The sequence below is a fragment of the Periplaneta americana genome, chromosome 7 (assembly GCF_040183065.1).
Source record: "Periplaneta americana isolate PAMFEO1 chromosome 7, P.americana_PAMFEO1_priV1, whole genome shotgun sequence".
In the NCBI taxonomy this organism is placed as follows: Eukaryota; Metazoa; Arthropoda; class Insecta; order Blattodea; family Blattidae; genus Periplaneta; species Periplaneta americana.
Window position 1 is genome coordinate 41,139,085 of NC_091123.1, and position 18,668 is coordinate 41,157,752.

At 33.6% G+C, this 18,668-nt stretch overlaps 1 protein-coding gene across 7 annotated transcripts in view; it reads right to left on the reverse strand.

Annotated features, from left to right (window-relative positions):
* Msp300 (Muscle-specific protein 300 kDa) overlaps nt 1-18,668 on the reverse strand; it is a 1,097,375-nt gene that overhangs the window by 14,471 nt on the left and 1,064,236 nt on the right. For 6 of the 7 annotated variants that reach the window (XM_069830616.1, XM_069830615.1, XM_069830612.1 and 3 more), the window contains 10 exons: nt 13,788-14,100; nt 12,483-12,617; nt 12,236-12,381; nt 10,673-10,871; nt 9,026-9,364; nt 7,633-7,833; nt 5,430-5,684; nt 2,827-3,011; nt 1,817-1,855; nt 276-447 (listed from right to left, as the gene is read on the reverse strand). In XM_069830616.1, the coding sequence (XP_069686717.1) occupies nt 276-447; nt 1,817-1,855; nt 2,827-3,011; nt 5,430-5,684; nt 7,633-7,833; nt 9,026-9,364; nt 10,673-10,871; nt 12,236-12,381; nt 12,483-12,617; nt 13,788-14,100 (1,984 nt within the window). The remainder of the gene's footprint in view (nt 1-275; nt 448-1,816; nt 1,856-2,826; nt 3,012-5,429; nt 5,685-7,632; nt 7,834-9,025; nt 9,365-10,672; nt 10,872-12,235; nt 12,382-12,482; nt 12,618-13,787; nt 14,101-18,668) is intronic. The other variant, XM_069830613.1, reaches the window with a different exon arrangement.

Consider the following 18,668-nt stretch of genomic DNA (forward strand, 5'->3'; position numbering starts at 1 on the left):
CCAATGATAATTCCACGATGACAACAGTAATAATGAATAAGACGAAATATGAAATAATAACAAAAGAAACGTGGAAATTCCGAAAACATATATCTGAATATAATCTTTGTTCACCAGCAATCACACTTGGAGTCAACACAATTTTAGTTCATTTTATTTTTTAAATTCCACAGATCTTACATTAGCATTGTAGTTTAAGTAACAAAACATTCTTGGAAAAAATCAAATGCAAGAACATATCTATAAAAACATAAATGTAATCAGCAACCACTCACTCTGTCGTCCTGAATTACATCCTCCAATTGTTCGATATTGGCAGGAGGAACAGTTTGGTTGCGCTGAGTGCCTTCGGCAAACTGGAGCCATTGCTCCAACCTCCACAAGTCGTTGTCCAGTTGCTGCCAATTCTTCGTCGAGCACAAGGGGCATGTTAACCTTGCACTTTCACTATAATTAATAAGAATCAAATTTTAAGCTACGTTTGCCATTACAATAGATATAGAAACGTGGCTATCAACTGCTGTAAAGCTGTAGATCTCCTATAAATGAGAGGGAAGAGAATGGCTAACGTCACACACCAGCTAACTTTATTGTCAAGAAAGAATCAAGAGGATGAACGGGTTCCAGAGTCACTCCGAAAGTTACAGAAAATAGAAAGAATATTATCTATGTTCAGGGTATGTAACACAGGATCCTTCAGTCCAAAGTCACTTTTCTGATCGAGTTTACATAGTTTTCGTAAACTATTAATACGTAAAAAAAATTAAATAAGTTGAATAATGAATGAATGAACGAACGAAAGAAAGAATGAAATATTGTATAACCTCCTGAGGCCTGAGTGATTTGTTGTTTTATTTTTAAAGTTCAATATATTCTACACTTCAAAAAAAAAAAAAAAGTAATTGACATGTGGAAAAATGCTGAAAAAATTCTGCAGGTTACATTTAGGACACAAATACAGATATATTATACTATTCTCTCAATACAATTTCTTGAAAAGCAGTAAATTGTAGAGCTGTAGTAGCCCTACTATTAATCAGAATAAATACCGATATATCAATATTGTAATGACTAACAGTCTTCAGATATTATCACCAGAAGGCAGCTTTGCAGAATGCATTATCAAATAAGAAATTTGTTGGTACTGCATCAATGTAAACAGTCTATCCTGCTATAACATTACCAATTAGAATCTTTGGAAGACCTGGATGTTTTACAAGTAACTGAGCATTTATTTAAAATTAATATTATTTAATACGTAATTTGTTGTAATTATGATACATTCATAAATTCACAATTCTTAATCATTATAAAAATGTCGGACTTCCGTAACATACCTGAGACCTAAGTAAGTGTCATAATTCCTAAGGTAAACTTCAATCTCCCACTTAAGTTCTTGCCAGAATGGGCACCTCATCATTCACAAAGACAAACTTTAACTAACCTACTTCACGTTGTATGTGCCAGAAATATACTTGCCACTTTGCCAAATGGATAACATTTGCAATGTTTAATAACAAAGTGACAAAAATAACATGATATTCTTCCTTCCTGCCAAAACGTTACCTAATCAAATGCACATTGATTCCATGATCTTCTCAATTACGTACTGGTAATATAATAATGAATGAGTGCTGTTTTAATTTAATTCACCTATCTAAAAAAAAAATTGCATGGCTTTAGGTAGGTATTTACACTTTAGCACTAGAAGTACAATCAATTATGGATTTTAAAATGAAATATATATATTTCTGTACAAATTAAGTAATTGTAATTTCTTGACATTACATAAATTAGTAAGGAGTAGACACTTAACTGTTCACATGTTAGATAGTAAGCTTCAGCAAAGAAAGACCTGTGGACAGAAGAATGTTTACTTGAAAACAAGCAGCAACAGGCAGAAACACGGGTCCAACACCAAAGCACAAACTACAAGAAATGCTTGTTAAGAGTATGTATGTCCTATAATACTTGTATGAGTTAATATAATATAAATTCATTAATGTAAAATATAAAAGAGATGACGTAATCACAGTAACTCTCATTCATGATCAAGCACTATCGAAGGTCAAGGATAACAAATTATTACATAAGTAAAATTCCTTAAGTCACTTCAAATTGCCTTATGTAATCTAACACAATTTTCAAGATTTGCTAACAATAGACCTATAGCGTACTTGATTTTTTTTCTTGACAATGACAATTGCTTTGCCTGCAAAATATACAGCAATATTCTCGATATAAATGCAGAATTTTTATCATTACATTAACAACGGTACTCATCCACTTACAAGAAGGTAGTAGGTACGGCTTAACACCTTAAAAAGAATCTATTTTTCAAGATAATTGTTTAAAATATGCACTAGCTATTAGCTATTCATGTTTATTTTGGTGAAACAATTATTTCAATATCTGTATTAGTTTTATTAAAGCTAAAAATTTTAATGCAAGATGTTGCACATGGTTCTACATTTCATATTTTATCTTAACACTCTTTTCCAACTAAAATGCTACTGTAAATTATGAAATTCTATATCAACGATCATTCTGAAACTACTGAACAGAATTTTATTAACATTTTGTGCATGTTTACATCATAAGGCATTCTGTTCTAATTATGTAAAGTCATTACGAAATGAAAATATGGAGACCTTCACCTGTAGTTACATGAAGTAATCAGCACAATAGAGGTAACTTCTATAAAGGTTAATTTAGTTACAATGCGCAAGCACGTAATGACAAGCAGCATATGAAGGAAACAAAGAATTTCAGCTCTGTGCACTCTATGGAAAATAAGAATTAAAGCATAATACACAAGACACTTACCGCGCTTCCCTCATTCGTTGTTCTCTGGCTCTTGCTTCGGCTACCAGCCTCTCATGTCGTTCTATTAGCTGCTGCACTTCTTTTGTTCTAGAGAACTCTTCTGACACATGACACTCACGTATCAATATGGTGCTCAAATGTCTGATTAGTTCCACGGAGGACTGACATGTTGCTAGTAATTTTGACTGCAAAAGATAGTGGAAAATAAACTTGTTACTACCATGTAATTCCATGATAATTGTGTCTCTTTCTGTTTGTAAGTGCAAAAATTATATTAGCCGTAAGTACACTATTCTACATACCTGCTGGTACATTTTATATGTGAATAACTAAAATAATGTCGTTTGGAAAATTTTTTAAAGTTCCCCTTAGCACGCATTCTTCTCTTTCCATAAAGTTTTTACCAGGAGTCTTTCAGTCTACATTGTAAAGTTGTTTTGTTATATTTTGTTCTGGTTGTCATTCTACATAATACAGTAAAATCCCTCGTATGCGGCACCCAAATAACTGGCAATACCAAAACAATGGCACTTCTGGCTAGGCAAAAAAAAAAGAAGTCGGACGAAGATGTGAGTGGTTTTCGTGGATCACACATCCCACATATTGTGTTTACTCTTTACATTGTTCACATGTGAAAACACACAGAAAACCCCGTTATATCTCTGGAGTAGATCAGGTAGCATTGGTAAGCCGTCACTTGGACCTCGCAAACAATGCGCAGAGACAATATCTTTAAATTTACCACTTGAACTCGCCTGTTTCGAAGAGGAGTTGGACGAGTCTAAATAGGAAAGTATGAAATTCTTTGTTACGCTGTAGCGCGTAAAGTTTCATTAGAGTGATAGATAGTATATATAATCAAGTGGACATTAGAGATATGTTAAAGAGGTTCAAATCATCGAGGCTACTTCATCATCTTCATAGTTGCGACGTTGGCTACACTGCTCTTCACGTCACAGCCCGTCTAAGGTTACGAAAACTTTTAGTATTTTTTACACTATTATGTATTATTGTACCGGTATTACAATAATTATGAACTGATGAATGTACATTACCGCATTTAGTACTAAAAATAAACATTGTATGTATTTCAAAACTTTATTTTCAATATCTATACGAAAATTACTAAATTTCAACATGGAAAAAAATGTTTACATAGTACAATACCGGATACGGTATGTCTTCACATAACCTATAAATGTATTTTCCAACTATCTGGCAAAATCAGTTACTCGGCACTGGCTTTGTCCCACAGTTGCCGGATACGAGGAATTCTACTGTATGTTTATTTATTTATACCGATATTCTGTTTTGTTTCACTTGCAAATATTCATTTCCTTTTCTAATACTTGATTTTTCTAAACTCTTTAGTTTATAACTGCTATCTTATCTCCCCACTGCACGCCATGAAACCTCACAGGGTAATTGAAAGTTAATGCTCCCATCTATACGGACAATCGGCATTAATGGCAGTAGGGAATCGAACCCACGACCTGTAGGCTTGCAGCATTACACCTGAACAGCGATGCTATTGCGCTTCCCATAACTGCTATCTACTGCTTCTAAAAGGACCCTAAAATCCCTTAATGAGTTTTACCTTAAAGATGTATTTACACAAAAATGAAATTCAATGCTTTCTAACTAGCTTATTCTATAAAGATGCCTAAATGATTATCTACCTTGATACAATAGAAACCACATATTCAAAAGAATACCATCATAGCCGAGAGCAATTACTTTTACTTCATGTTTCTTGTGATATGAGATTCAGTTTATCTATGACTTTGAATCATATCTTATTTTGAACCATGAGGACATATTAATATATTTAGAACAATCGCAAAAGAATTACATAATTCTGAAAGTCCAGAAATAAATACTGACTAACACGAAGTATGCTGGACTGGTACCAAATATTTCAACATCTAAATCCCTAAAATAAGCCTGACAGGAAATGAGGTAATTATTAAAGAAAAATTGAATGGTAGCATGCTTAGGCTACTCGCTGCGACAGTAGGCCTACTTTCCAGAATAGACGAATGATTATACTTTCAATAAACCCATTTAACCTAAAATTAAATTGAAATAATGTGTACTGCTTATTAAGATCTAAAACTAAATAATAACACAACAATAAAACAGAGTAATTACTTCATAGAATAGTAACTAACTAAGAATTTGGTAAAAGTCATTAAAACAGTTTTATCACACTGTTTAATAAATAATTAGAATCATTACAACTTTAATTTTAGTACATGATTCATTAAAAACACGACAGAACAATATGGATTCTTTTAAATAAATTAATATTAATTACTTTCAATATGAAATATAGGAAATATAGTGAGCAAAGTTTTTTGTGATAACGAGATGGTATTTGGCGAGATAAGGCCAAGGATTCGCCATAGATTACCTGACATTCGCCTTATGGTTGGAAAAAACTCAACAAAGTAATCAGACCAAGCAGGAATTGAATTCACGCCCAAGCACAACTCCAGATCAGTGGACAAATACACTACTGCCTGAGCTACGCCAGTGGTCTTATTAAAGATTGTATGTAATTTTAATTAGTAATCAAGCTCTTATATAACTAGGTTACTTACCAGTTGCGGTAATGTGCACATTTCCGCTCTGTCTTCCGACGTGCTGGTGAGAAGAGCATTTTCTAGATGATCCAGGTTTGTGCTACACTCCCGAATAGCAGTCTCCAGCTCGTACAGATACGCATCTCTGGATGTCAGTCTCATGAGAGTCTGTGGAAGGGTGTCAACCTGCACAGCTGAGTCTTGCTCAAACCTCAGTGTTTCCACTTGCACACTTTCATCCACTTCGTCAACTGTCTTGATGCCTTCTTTTTCCTAATATCATATTAAATATTACATTAGCATTATTTCGTAAAAATAAATGATTACATACAGCAAACGTTCTATAGAATCCTTGTACTACAGTTCGTCATTATATGGCTAGGATTTTGATGAAATTGCATCTTTTTTCTAGTAAACCAGAAACATAGCTGCTTTAGTATTTATGTGTTATGCGATAAACTGAGTGTTTTAAGACATATTTGTTAGGGCTTTTTTTTTTTTTTTGTATTTTTGCCTGTTTCAATTCATAAGAGCATCTTTTGTTTTATTCGGTCATTTTTTAGGCATTTTCATTTGATTTTGGCGATAAATCCCTATTATTAATGTAAAATAATGTCTATTTCGTTTGATACTTTCTTTACATATTTTGTCCATTAATACTAATTATTTTGTATAATATTTTAATCGTTTTTCTACACAAATATTGCCATTAAAACGTAGTACACCCCACGTAATGGATCAGTCCAACAATCCCTTCAATATAGACCCCTCTTTACCTGCTAATTCCAGATAAGAGTGGCCTTGTGGTAGACTACACGGAAACTAAAAGTAAAGTAAATCCATGGTGCTACAGCCCATGAAGGGTCAAGACCGTCCAGCCGACTGCTGAACTCACGTCCACATACCGACGCAGAGGTGAACGATCATACATGTAAACTACATCAGATAAAATAATTAATTAAAATGTACTACATAGAAAAAATTATGTAAAATTTAATTTAATTACTAGTCTAAATATTTAGTACAAAACCTCTTTTCCTACTAAGACAATTATGTAAGATCAATTTTTAGGGCATTTTTAAGGACATTTTTGAAAGATTTTTAGGTCATAAATGCATTGTTTTTAGGATATTTTTTCATGATTTATAGGTCATCAAAATCCTAGCCCTATAAGCTACAAAATATGATTTTCGAGAATGCGAAACTGAAAAAGAATTGAATCACCTGTAATAGAAATTCTGGAGTTGTATATAATGACAGGACAGTACCGCACACGTTAAATAATCCAATAGCACAGCAAATATTATTTCCAGACGATAATAAAATAAATTCATTACCACAAAAAAAAAAAAAAAAAAGTTCAGAAATCACTGCCACAAACAGAACAGCCTGTATGCAAAAAACCATTTTTTCTGTAGAATGAATGCTGAAAACGTGTACCAGTATATCCGTTAAAATCTAAAATTTGTTTTTCGTAGGACTACAATACTTTTTATTTCGTACAATGAGAATGTGAAAATACATATAATCAATCCATTCTTGACTTGGAATATTCTTGTCTTTTCCACAAATAAATATATACATGCAAATTCTGAGCCTTGTAATCAATGAGTGATTAATTTTTACGTCATACAAAGTAGGTGAAATAGTTATATGAAATTAAGAAACTATTAGTTCTTAAAACGACGAATGTATTCCAGCCCATATAAGAGTGGAAGGAAATGATAATGCTGACAAATTAGCCGAGAAAGAGACAGAAAAATAAAAAAATCTCTATAAACTCTTTCAAGAGACTCATTTCTAAAGAGATCTTAGAAGTCAATAGGAAAGAAACATTGGAACGATCAAAAGGAAAAAAGAGGAAAGATATCGAAAAACTTTGGAACCTGAATAAGAATAGATCAATGAAGGAAGTGGTAGCTACATTCAGATTGAAGACAGGACATGATTGCCTCGCTGTTCATCTCACACATGTGAAGATCTACCAGTCTGAAGTATGCACCATTTGTAAACAACTGGATCGAAAATTAATGCTGAACACCACCTATCTTGTCAAGATTAAATCCCATCCTTCAACGAAACAACAACATTGCAGGACTATATTGGGATGCCTGAAGCAAAATGGAGTTAAAACCTATCATGCCATAGGAAACAACAACAGTTATATGAAATACAAAAAATTGCACTAAAGTGTTTATAAGACTTAAAAAAAAAAACTAACCTGGTTAGAAATCTCCTCTGCGCACTGTGCTTTAAGTTGCTCAATGCGTGAATTTATGTCTTTCCATAGTAACTGATATTCGTCAATCATTTCTTGAATGGATGGCAATTCCTCGGGTCTACTTTTCTTCATCACCCGGAGACCCAGTTCGTCTGCATTATGCAGCAGAGTGATGTTTTCAACTAGTTCTTCTTCCAATTGCTACAAGAGAACAGCAAAATAAGAAATAAAGCAACTCTCATGTACATAGCGTGTAACCTACTTCTACATAATTATTAAAATCCTGACTATGTGATATAAACTGATGAAAAATATACTGTAGTATAAAATTTAATGCGCATTTATGGCTTTATGGTTTTTAAAGTTCTGCTACATAGGAATTTTAATTAGCAATAAACTATGATTGCAGTTTCTCGTAACTTGAATTTTTTGCTTTATTCTCATAAAAAAAATTATATTAGCTTCGAACCTATTAATACTACTGTACATGCATGATATAGAACACACATTCTTTAGACTATTAATAAACTTTTCTTTATAATAGAATTTTTTTATTTTGTTGCACTGAAAAATATCTTTTCATGTTTCTATAAAAATACCTCTAAAATTCATTCTTAAAATGCAATCGTTTATCTTAAAATTTTGAAGGCCAATATCGAAATTATGCCCCACACATTTTAAAGGATGTCCTTTTAGAAGTAAAATGTCAAAGAAATTTTGAATTTATCTTTAAAAATGGTTGAGATTATCCATTTTAGTGAATGACTGTATCCTGGTATTTTTTTAACTAATCTCGAATTTAAGTTATTGCAGCAATGATATTTCTACAGGCAAGAAATGAAAAATGCGCAGTAATTAGAGGAAAACAATCAAATTATATGTCCTCTCCCCTTAAAATTCACCACACTGAACTCGTATCATCTGATCTATTAGCAAATATGATAACAGAATTTTGTAATAGTAAATTAAATTTATTGTTATTTTGTTCTTGTATTCCCATTAATTTTATTTAACTTACACTGGACGATTATTATCAAGTGGTAAGGCGCTCTAATAGTTCAAGCAGGAGGAGCAAAACTTTGCTGTACCATCCCGTTTGTTTCTGTAGACTGACAAGCTTGCAATGACAGATACTGCCCACTATCAAAGCTACAGTAAAAGTGTAAAGAGAAACACGTGCAGTGGTGTGTTTCTTATAAACCTATAGATATGTTTGCATTTAATCACTAGGCGTAAAATGACCCAAATGACGGTATAGCGAAGTTTTGCTCGTTCTGTATTTTCAACTGAAAAGAGATCGTCTGAAAACAAACATCTCCTACAATTTATTTTATTCCTGAGATAGAGGTGTTTCAATTTGCATGAGTACAGTATTAATACTGGTATACTGTACCTCAATTTGCTGTAAACGTCCCTTTGGTTTAGAACTCTGTTCTGGAGTGGCAAGGTGCTGGATCTGCGTCAGCCGAACATCTATTTGGGTTAGGCTTACGAACACCTTCCCATGGGCTGATACAAAGTCACGATAGATTTGCAGTTCATCATAAAGTCGCTGCAGTATGCTAATGGCTGTGGGTGTCAGTTGATGCCAACGTAGAAGCATTGAGCGGACAACTGATGTTAACTGCTGCAGATTCTCCAACTCCAAACCACTATCTTTTATCAGTTTGGCATACGTCTGATCCAGTATTTGCAGTGCTGGACTATGAGAGTCAATTTCTCTCATTGTCACCTGTTAACAAAAGCTTTCCACTTCAAGATCAGTAAATACATAATAGCGTAATTTATTAAGCCCACATGTACAAACAAGACAGTATTTACGCATTGGGCACATAAGCCTGGGCACAGGATGGCAACTTTTGAGAAAAGAAAAAAAATCGAGCTGAAAGTTGGTAAATTGTCAATATTTTCCTACTTCTCAGATGCCTCCTTTAGATAGAAACATATTTGTTGTTACGTGCCACTTTTTTTTTACATTCAATAACACTTCATGAAATTGATACTAAAACTTTGTGTTGTACTAGTCGACTATATTGTAAATCTCATCTGTATATATTTCATCTAGACTGTGACTATAGATTGAGACTTTATAATAGTATTAAGTTTTTTGACTTGTTCCATATTCTAGCTGTAAATCAATGAATGAATACCATGGAATGTTAATAAATACAATACAATACAATACAGTTTGCTTGTCTAAAATTTACATCAGTTAGATTGGGGAGGGGGACTCAAAATTTTTCCAGGCCCATGGGTACAGCACTACCTAAATACAGCGCTGTAGCCTATACAAAAAAGAGCAAATGATGATGATGAAGATAATTTGCATTTATTGTATGAAAAACAAGCCACTTTACTGAAATCAAAAACAAATGACGTAAAAAAATAGGCCTATAAGTAAAAAAATAACAAAAAAGAAAATTATCTTACAAAAACAGTTCCAAAAGTCTGTCATGGTACTGTAATACTGTGCAATGACATCATAAACTTTTATCAATATAGACTATTTATTCTCGGAAATGAGACTTTTGAGACATTTTATATATAATTTCTATAGTTCTCTTATATATTTGCTACTTTCAAGTTTGAAATTTGAATGTTGTGATCATGGATTGAATATGAATATGAATATTTATTGTCAACAGCTGTTTTATCTATTTACATGTAGTGATGGCCCTCACATTTCTGTAGGCCTATATGGTGCCATCACCACAGTCATTTACTTTACATTACTATTATTTTAACACTTCATTTGTATTTCTCCTATTACACTTATATCCTCTTCACCTAAAATTTCCCAACTTTAACCCCTACTACCATCTCAGATTCTATAATCATATTTCTTAACCTTTAAACCTTATCTACACTCTACTCTCTACTTTAGTGTTTGTTGTGATACTATTATATACTTTCTATTTTACTACAATTTGCCTACTACTTTCTATCATTCCTATTCACTATCTATATACGGTACTAATTGGATTGAATATTGATATAATCTTTTGCAATCTTCAAAATGTACAATAAACTGTTACATTACCTCAATTTTAGAGATTAGATCCTGAATCTCATTTTGTGATTTTTCCTTATCGTTGTTGGCAATATCGTGGAGAGCTCTTTCTTGGTAAGTCAACCACTGCTCCTGCTCTTCACAGAGCCTGAATACTTCTTGGAGGAGTGTCCACACTCTATGAATTCTATGCTTTCTTTCTGCTGAGAGTTCACAGACATTTTTCCACCTGCAATATGCAAAAGAGATTTTTCTTTACATAATATCAGCTTTAATACAAATCCCATTTTCAACTATTTGCAAGAATTACCAAATTCAAATACATTATTTTCATTGGCTCGGATTTTCAAAGGAATTACATATTATTGAAACTTTAACTTAAATAGCTAAGTTTTTTTCTGTATTTGCGTTGTACATGGTTATTTTATGTATATATTTATTTATTTGTAGTATAAAATGACATCCAGTGGTAGCTGCTGATAATGTTTTTGCTTGTCTGGTAAGTAGTGACAGGAAAAATATGAAATTTCATATTTTAAACAATTCATGCTAGCAGTATGGAAACAAGGATTTTCACAACTCATGATGTGAATACAATTAACATCAAATTAATTATAAATAATTGATTAACTGGCGAACTTACTCGTGTTAATTATTTATATTCACGTGTTAAAAGTAGTGTACGCAAGATTCAAAATGGATTATCAAATTAATTTTCATGTTTCATAAATAAATTCGTAGGCTACCGTATTTTTTCCATTTTTTTCCCCAGATTTTTTTCCCCTCCACTAATATTTCTATAATCACCACTGAACCAGGCTTTTCAGACATTATAAAACGGCAATACAGATTAGAAAAACTGAATTTTCATTTCACACATTCATTTACATTAAATATATTCATTTTTAGATCAATTTTAACACTGTATTTGTCATTTCCTGACGTCTTCTCAACAAGTCATGTAATTTTAACTCGATTAAAAAATTAGTTGTGAGATATAATATAAAAAGTGATCGACATAAAAAATCTTTTTTAATTAAAACAGGTGAATACTCACTTCCTATACCAATATTTGCTCATTTCAAACTGATTTGAGAAAAGAACACTTCCTACAAATGTATTTGAAGCTGATCAACTTCGCAATAAATTTCTAATCCAGAATTTTTTCTGAAGCGAACTGTATTTTAATTTTCCGAATATTATCTCATAGTTCGTTTACATGTGCAATTATACGTAAGTTGATGTGCTGTATGCAACCAATGATCACACTTATACTTACACATACTTCCAATTATCCCTCTTGCTTTCCAGTATTTTATATATTCAATGTTTGAAAAACTTTTGATAGATAGGTAGATAGACAGTGAAATTTGAAGGGCGCGTCAGCATCAATGGCTATTTGCACCCATGCCTATTGTTTTTTTTTTGTGTAAAAAAAAAAACTTTTGAATTGTTCTGTTCATGAAGAAGAGTTTTGTATAAGTTATGTATGTAACTATTACAAACTGTAAAAAATCTGGTGCCTTCATTACAAAGTTTTTGGTTTCTGTAAGTACGTACGACTATAAAGCAAATTTAGGTTAAGATTTATACCTCTTTTCAAGTGCTTCGGTGGCGATGGTAATGGATTCTGTGTTGACAGTTGCTTTGCAAGATTCGCAGTCACTCAGAAGTAGCTCACATAAGTTCAAAACATCTGCGATATTTCCACTTTGCTTTTCAATGGATCTTTGAAGCTCCTGAAAAGATAATAAAATAATAATTTGTTAGATTAAAATAATAATTTGTTGGATAAAGTCTAAGTTAGACAAAAGAAAGGCAATTCATGTAAGATACCCACCTCATGCTCTTTCATTTTTAAGTCAAATACTTCTTCCGTGTAACTTTCGAACACAAGAGGTTTAATTAACTGCGCTTCTACTTGATATAACCACCCTCTTAGCTCTGCTATACGAATTTCAAGTTGTGCCATAGTCTGAAAAAAAGTTTAAAAACATTTTATACAACAGAATTGAAACAGTGGTTATTTTATTACATTTTATAAGAAAACAAGAGCCAAAACTATTAGCAAGACTATAATGCCTTCTAAGGACAAAGTTCGCTACTTGTGCTGTATATGATGCTATTAACTCCGACTGTCCTCATGAAGGCATGAGAATTATGATTAATTAAATTAGTATCATGTTATTATTGCATACAGCAAAAACGTTGCTTCTTCAGGTACGGTCACATATCGCTACTTTTGCAGCGCTACTTTTGTACTGCAGCTGCAAAAGTTGCGTGTCGTGTTCACACGTAAGCCAAAAGTAGCACGCTGCACGCTACTTTTCGTGCTGCGCAACCCGAGTGCTGCAAAAGTTGCAACTGGAGGTTGCGAGTCTGTTCACACACAAGGCGCTACTTTTGCAGCCACAGTCATGCTGCAGGTTTCCATCTCAGTGTTGACTTCTCAATATACATTTTGTGGTTATGTTCACATTATTAAGAAACTCATGCGAAAGCTTCCTTATCTATTATTCGCTTTTCTGTCGTATCTAGTATTCAGAAATTGACATTATTTTTACTATAAAGCTTTTAAAAACGCCTATACACTTAAATGATAACCAACAGTATATTCACGTAATCAATGTTGGCAACCCTCCTGTTTGGAACTACGCTACGGAAAATTTAAAAAATGAATTATATCGTCAGCAGTTACGCTCAAACTGTGTTGTGTATTTAATAACTGTTACAAATAATTTATTTCCATCACATTTAACATTAAAATATATCCAAACAATAAAAGTATCATTGGCACATTTAGGTGGTAACACTGGTCACAACTGCAGCAAAAGTTTCAACAAAACCGATATCAAAAATGCTGCGGCTGCAACCCTGAGAACCCTGTTCACACGTCGCTACTTTTAAGCTGCGCGCAGCATGGAAAAGTAGTGGGCAGCAGGTTCGGCAGCTGCTACTTTTCGGGTTGCACCGTTGTTCACACGTCGCAGTACAAGAGTTGCGCAGTTTTTTGTACTGCAGCACTGCAAAAGTAGCGACGTGTGACCATACCTTTAGTTTAAAAATGATTATGCTGCAATGAGAAAGTTGAGAAAAAATTTATACAGAGTATAAAAAAAGCATAATTCAATGAAGTGTGTCTTACCTGGAGAATATCGTGAAGTTTGTTTGCTTTTGTTTTTCCAAGATTCTGTAGGCGATCCCACATATCTTGTACTTGCTGGACTTTTTGTTCGATTTCTCTGCGTTGTTCAGTCTCTGTTTCTCCATCTCCAACACACGCTACAGCAAGCTCTGAACCTGTGTGAAGCAGCCAATCAACTTCTGGATTCTTCATCGCCACTTCAGCTTGAAGTTCAGTTTCCAAACGACGTAGTATTTCTTCAGGGTCTCCAATTGCACAGCTTTGTTCCACTCTATTTTCTACATCACTGGCCCAAACAAGGAACCTGGAATGCCTGAAAGGACAAACAACGTTGTTAATTTATTTACTTTTATCCACTGATCACAAAGTGATATGGGAGTTGCATGGCATCTACAGAATTTTACACTGTGCATAATGATGTACAAAAGATTAAAAGTACAATGCAGTCTATGTTCTAATTACTTGACAATATATAATACACTTATATAAATTAATATTATAACAAATGCTACATGGAGTTTCTTTAAATACAACAGTAATTATTAATCCCAAATAACAACACATTAAATTAGTAAGAGACAGTATGCTCAATTGTATTCTTCTAATGTAATAGAAAGAGTTGATTGCTTAAACATTATTTTACTCTTTTTTCGAATAGATTTAATTTTAATACCGTGATTTCTTGGAAGGCTTGGTAGTTTCATATAAAGAGTATTCTGAACAGCAGACAGAAGTCACTAATGCATAAATGAAAGGAAGATAGTCTAGATGGTTTTTAGGAAGAACAGGCTAGAAAAAGATGACTAAAAATGTACAAATACCAACCACTTGAAATGATCAACTCCTTCAAGTATTTACAGTCAACAACAATGTCATAACAGCATTCATATTAAGGACAGAGTTACAGTCATGATAAAATATCCTTCTGTAGAACGCATAAAGAAATTTGTCTCGGATATCAGCTGAATGGTACATCGGTGCCACAAGTGAACACTTGTAAATACCTAGGTATATATTTAAGTAACAAACTGGGTTGGGAGGAACAAGTCACTAATACCACAAGGAAAGCCTGGAAAGCACTACATTTCTCTATGCGTATTCTGAAGAAATCTAACCGAAAGTCAAAAGAATTAGTGTACAAAACCCTTGTTTGCCCAATTGTGCAATATGGAGCAGTAGGTTGGGATCCGTACAGACAAAACCAAATCGATTCAATAGAAAAGGTCCAACGCAAGGCCGCAAAATATGTCAAAATGGGGAAGGGACATGGTGAGGAGATAGTAAAAGACTTAGGGTGGGAACTTCTCAAATCAAGGCGACGAAAAACCAGACTCACTGCATTGTATAAGGCCCAAATGGGACACAAAGCATGGACCGATATCAATGCTAGATTAGCAACACCATCATACTTAGGAAGGGCTGATCATATTAGGAAGTTTAAATGTAGAAAACAGAGAACGGACGTGGCAAAATTTTCTTTTGTTAACCGCACAATAGTAGACTGGAACAGCTTACCTGCGGCAATCTTTCAGGGTGGTCCTCTTAAAATCAATACATTTAACGAAAGGTTGAGAAGATTAGACTGAAAATGTAATTGGAGGTGCAGTGTAATTATTTAAGTTGTGTCATGTACTTAATTGAATTCATATGTAATTAATTAAGTTGATATGTAATTATTAAGTTGATATGTAAAATAATTAAGTTGATATGTAATTAATTAAGATGATATGTAATTTAGTTGATATGTAAATAAAATAAGGTGATATGTAATTAATTAAGATGATATGTAATTAAGTTGGTATGTAATTAATTAAAGTGATATGTAATTATTTAAATTGGTAATAGTTGGGTGAAATAGAAGTACTTATAAGTTAGATTTACTTTTGCTTATCGTAGGCGTTATTATAGAATAGTTTTTATTTATAGTCCTAGGTTTATTGCATCTACTATTTATAGATTTACGTTTATTTTATTTTATTTCATGTAATTGTAATTGAATCGGTCATTGCAGAAAGGGGATAAGTCATGAAAAACGCGAAAATGAGTTAAGAGTGCCATTGCTTTCTCCAGACCTAGACACACATTTCCATACAGAAATGGGACAAATTTGCTCATTCTCAACGCAAAGCAGAGTACCATAAGCAGCGCAGTCATTGCAGAAAGGGGACAAGTCAGCGACTTACCTTCTTTCTGCACTGACTGACGACGTGACGCAACTGAGTGCCGCGGATCTAATAAGTTACGCGCCCATCAGCTGATATGGGAAATGACTTTTTTATTTTAGTGGGTTATTTTACGATGCTTTATCAACAGCTTAGGTTATTTAGCGTCCGAATGAGATGAAGGTGATAATGCCGGTGAAATGAGTCCGGGGTCCAACACCGAAATTTACCCAGCATTTGCTCATATTGGGTCGAGGGAAAACCCCGGAAAAAACCTCAACCAGGTAACTTGCCCCGACCGGGAATCGAACCCGGGCCACCTGGTTTCGCGGCCAGACGCGCTAACCGTTACTCCACAGGTGTGGACAAGGGAAATGACAGATAAGCTAGAAGTAGTAAGTGACCCAGGGGAAGAAAACTGTGTTATTAGTGGTAAACGTAAACACAATGAAATTAACTACCGCAGAAATGTAAATAAGGAAAATAAACTGAAGGCATTGGAACGTCAATTCCATTGGGAAGTCTGTAGCAGCCCGTACGACAGGAGAACAATGTGGGTAAGAAACTACTCTTTGTTTGTTTAGACGCAACTTTGGGTCATCAATTTTCAACATTCACAATTTCAAAGACCATACGGCGAACTTCTATTCCTATCATGAAGGTATAGGCCACAAATCTTCAAATGAAGTGTGTTCCTTGTGAACTACATTGAAAATAATGTCCCTTCTTCAGTCAAGGAATTGTATCTTTTCTTTGATAACTGTGGAGGGCAAAAAAATTCATACCTTAATTCGATTGTTGCTTGCACTGTCCCAAATGGGGAGATTTAACAAAATCATTCATTATTTTCCACAACGAGGCCATTCATTTCTTCCCTATGACCGCAACTTTGGTGTAGTGAAGCGCTAACTAAGGAAGACAGACAGGGTATATGTGCCAGACCAATACAATACCTTGATCTACCAGGCAAACACAAACAACAGATTTTCTGTTGAATCAGTTACTACTGATGATATTTTGAATTTTAAATACTGGTGGCCAGAGCATTACAAGAAAACCACCTAACAATACACTCTATAACAATTGAAACAAATGATTTTGTGTAGTACTTTAGTGTATTTTTATTGTGCTCTCCTATATGCAGTTTTTAAGTATTAGTTTAAAAGTAGAGTTTTGATTTAAAACTGTGATATAACATCACATATTGGTACATTTCTGTAGTAGGAGTAATGATTAAAATGCAAAAATAATTATGTAAATGGTGACAGTAATGTAGTAATTACACACAAAAACATCGGTATCATTGTAATTATTAACATTTAGTTTGATTTCAAATATTACATTAGCCCAAAATTGTAAATTATATTTTTTTTTCTATTATATTTAACAATTCCTTGCAGAAAGGGGATAAGTCATGGCTCGATTAAACAACTTTAAACAAAAGTGTTTGAGATTTCAGATTTCTAACATGATGTATTAGACTTCACTATTCATAAACAAAGTAAGAAAAAATATTTATAATGATTACTCCAGTATTGGATGAAGAAAACAGTTTTTATTGATTATCTCAAAAGTAAGATTTTATGACTTATCCCCTTTCTGCAACGACCGATTCAATTATTGTATATTATATATCATTGCCACCGGGTGTATACCCAATTGTAGTGTTAATAAATACATACATAAAAGCTATTTTCGAAATAAAGAACATCACTATTTCCTCACTGGACACTGCCATGGTTTTGGCACTCTTCTACTGAAAAATTGTCCCTCTAATCAGTTACGGTCTAGAATTAATATGAAATAAATTCAGTCTCAAAGACGTAGCCACTACTGAGAAAGTGATTTCTCTAAATTTACTTCATTCAGGCTGGGTTATGAATTGGCCAAGGAATTCCTTCTGGTTGAAAGTTTCACGATGTGACTTTCACTACTTTCTGCCGCCAATTCATTGGACTACCTACAAGAAAGATGTCGGAAAAGAGAAGAGATATGGCCAGACTTCTACTGTACGGATACCATGATGGACAAAGGTTAAACACGATAAAATCAAGACCTACGACATATGCTTACAAGTTTCACAGTTCATGGATACCATCACAAAATATGAAAAACAACCTGCTACCATATACCCGATGATGATTGTGTGTTCTTTATGTGAATCTCATTATGACAGATACTACATAATAAAGTACAGAAATCAGTCTATTTCTTTAAAACATTTACCATTTAATCAACAAATAATATGCACGTTAGTGCGCTCTTCCTCCCATTCTTTATACAGGTTAAGTCCAATGAAAATAAATTTCCCTTGAACAAGTTAATTTTGCTGAAAATGTTGACATGAAATATATATCATATAATACCATACATCATTGTTAAATAGGCGCCTACAAAAGGTGTAACTGTAACGAATGTAATAGTTGCATCGGAACAAAATTGTGAGGTTCACATTACATGAATGTAAATGTTGACATCAAATACTGGGTGTTCAGTTCAAAGTGTGTCATGGCTCGCTGTATACCGTCATATGGCTAGTCGATGAGCCTAGAGAATTCAATTTTCCTACACTTCCGCAGAGGAGTCTTACCTATGTGTCACAGAAGTTGCATAGCAAGTACGGCGTTCATTCTGAAGAGTACTTACTGATATGTATGGTAATGCCGGTAGTGGCAGGAATGTGAACTCTTTGGAAACACGTACTGAGGTGGGTTTTTTC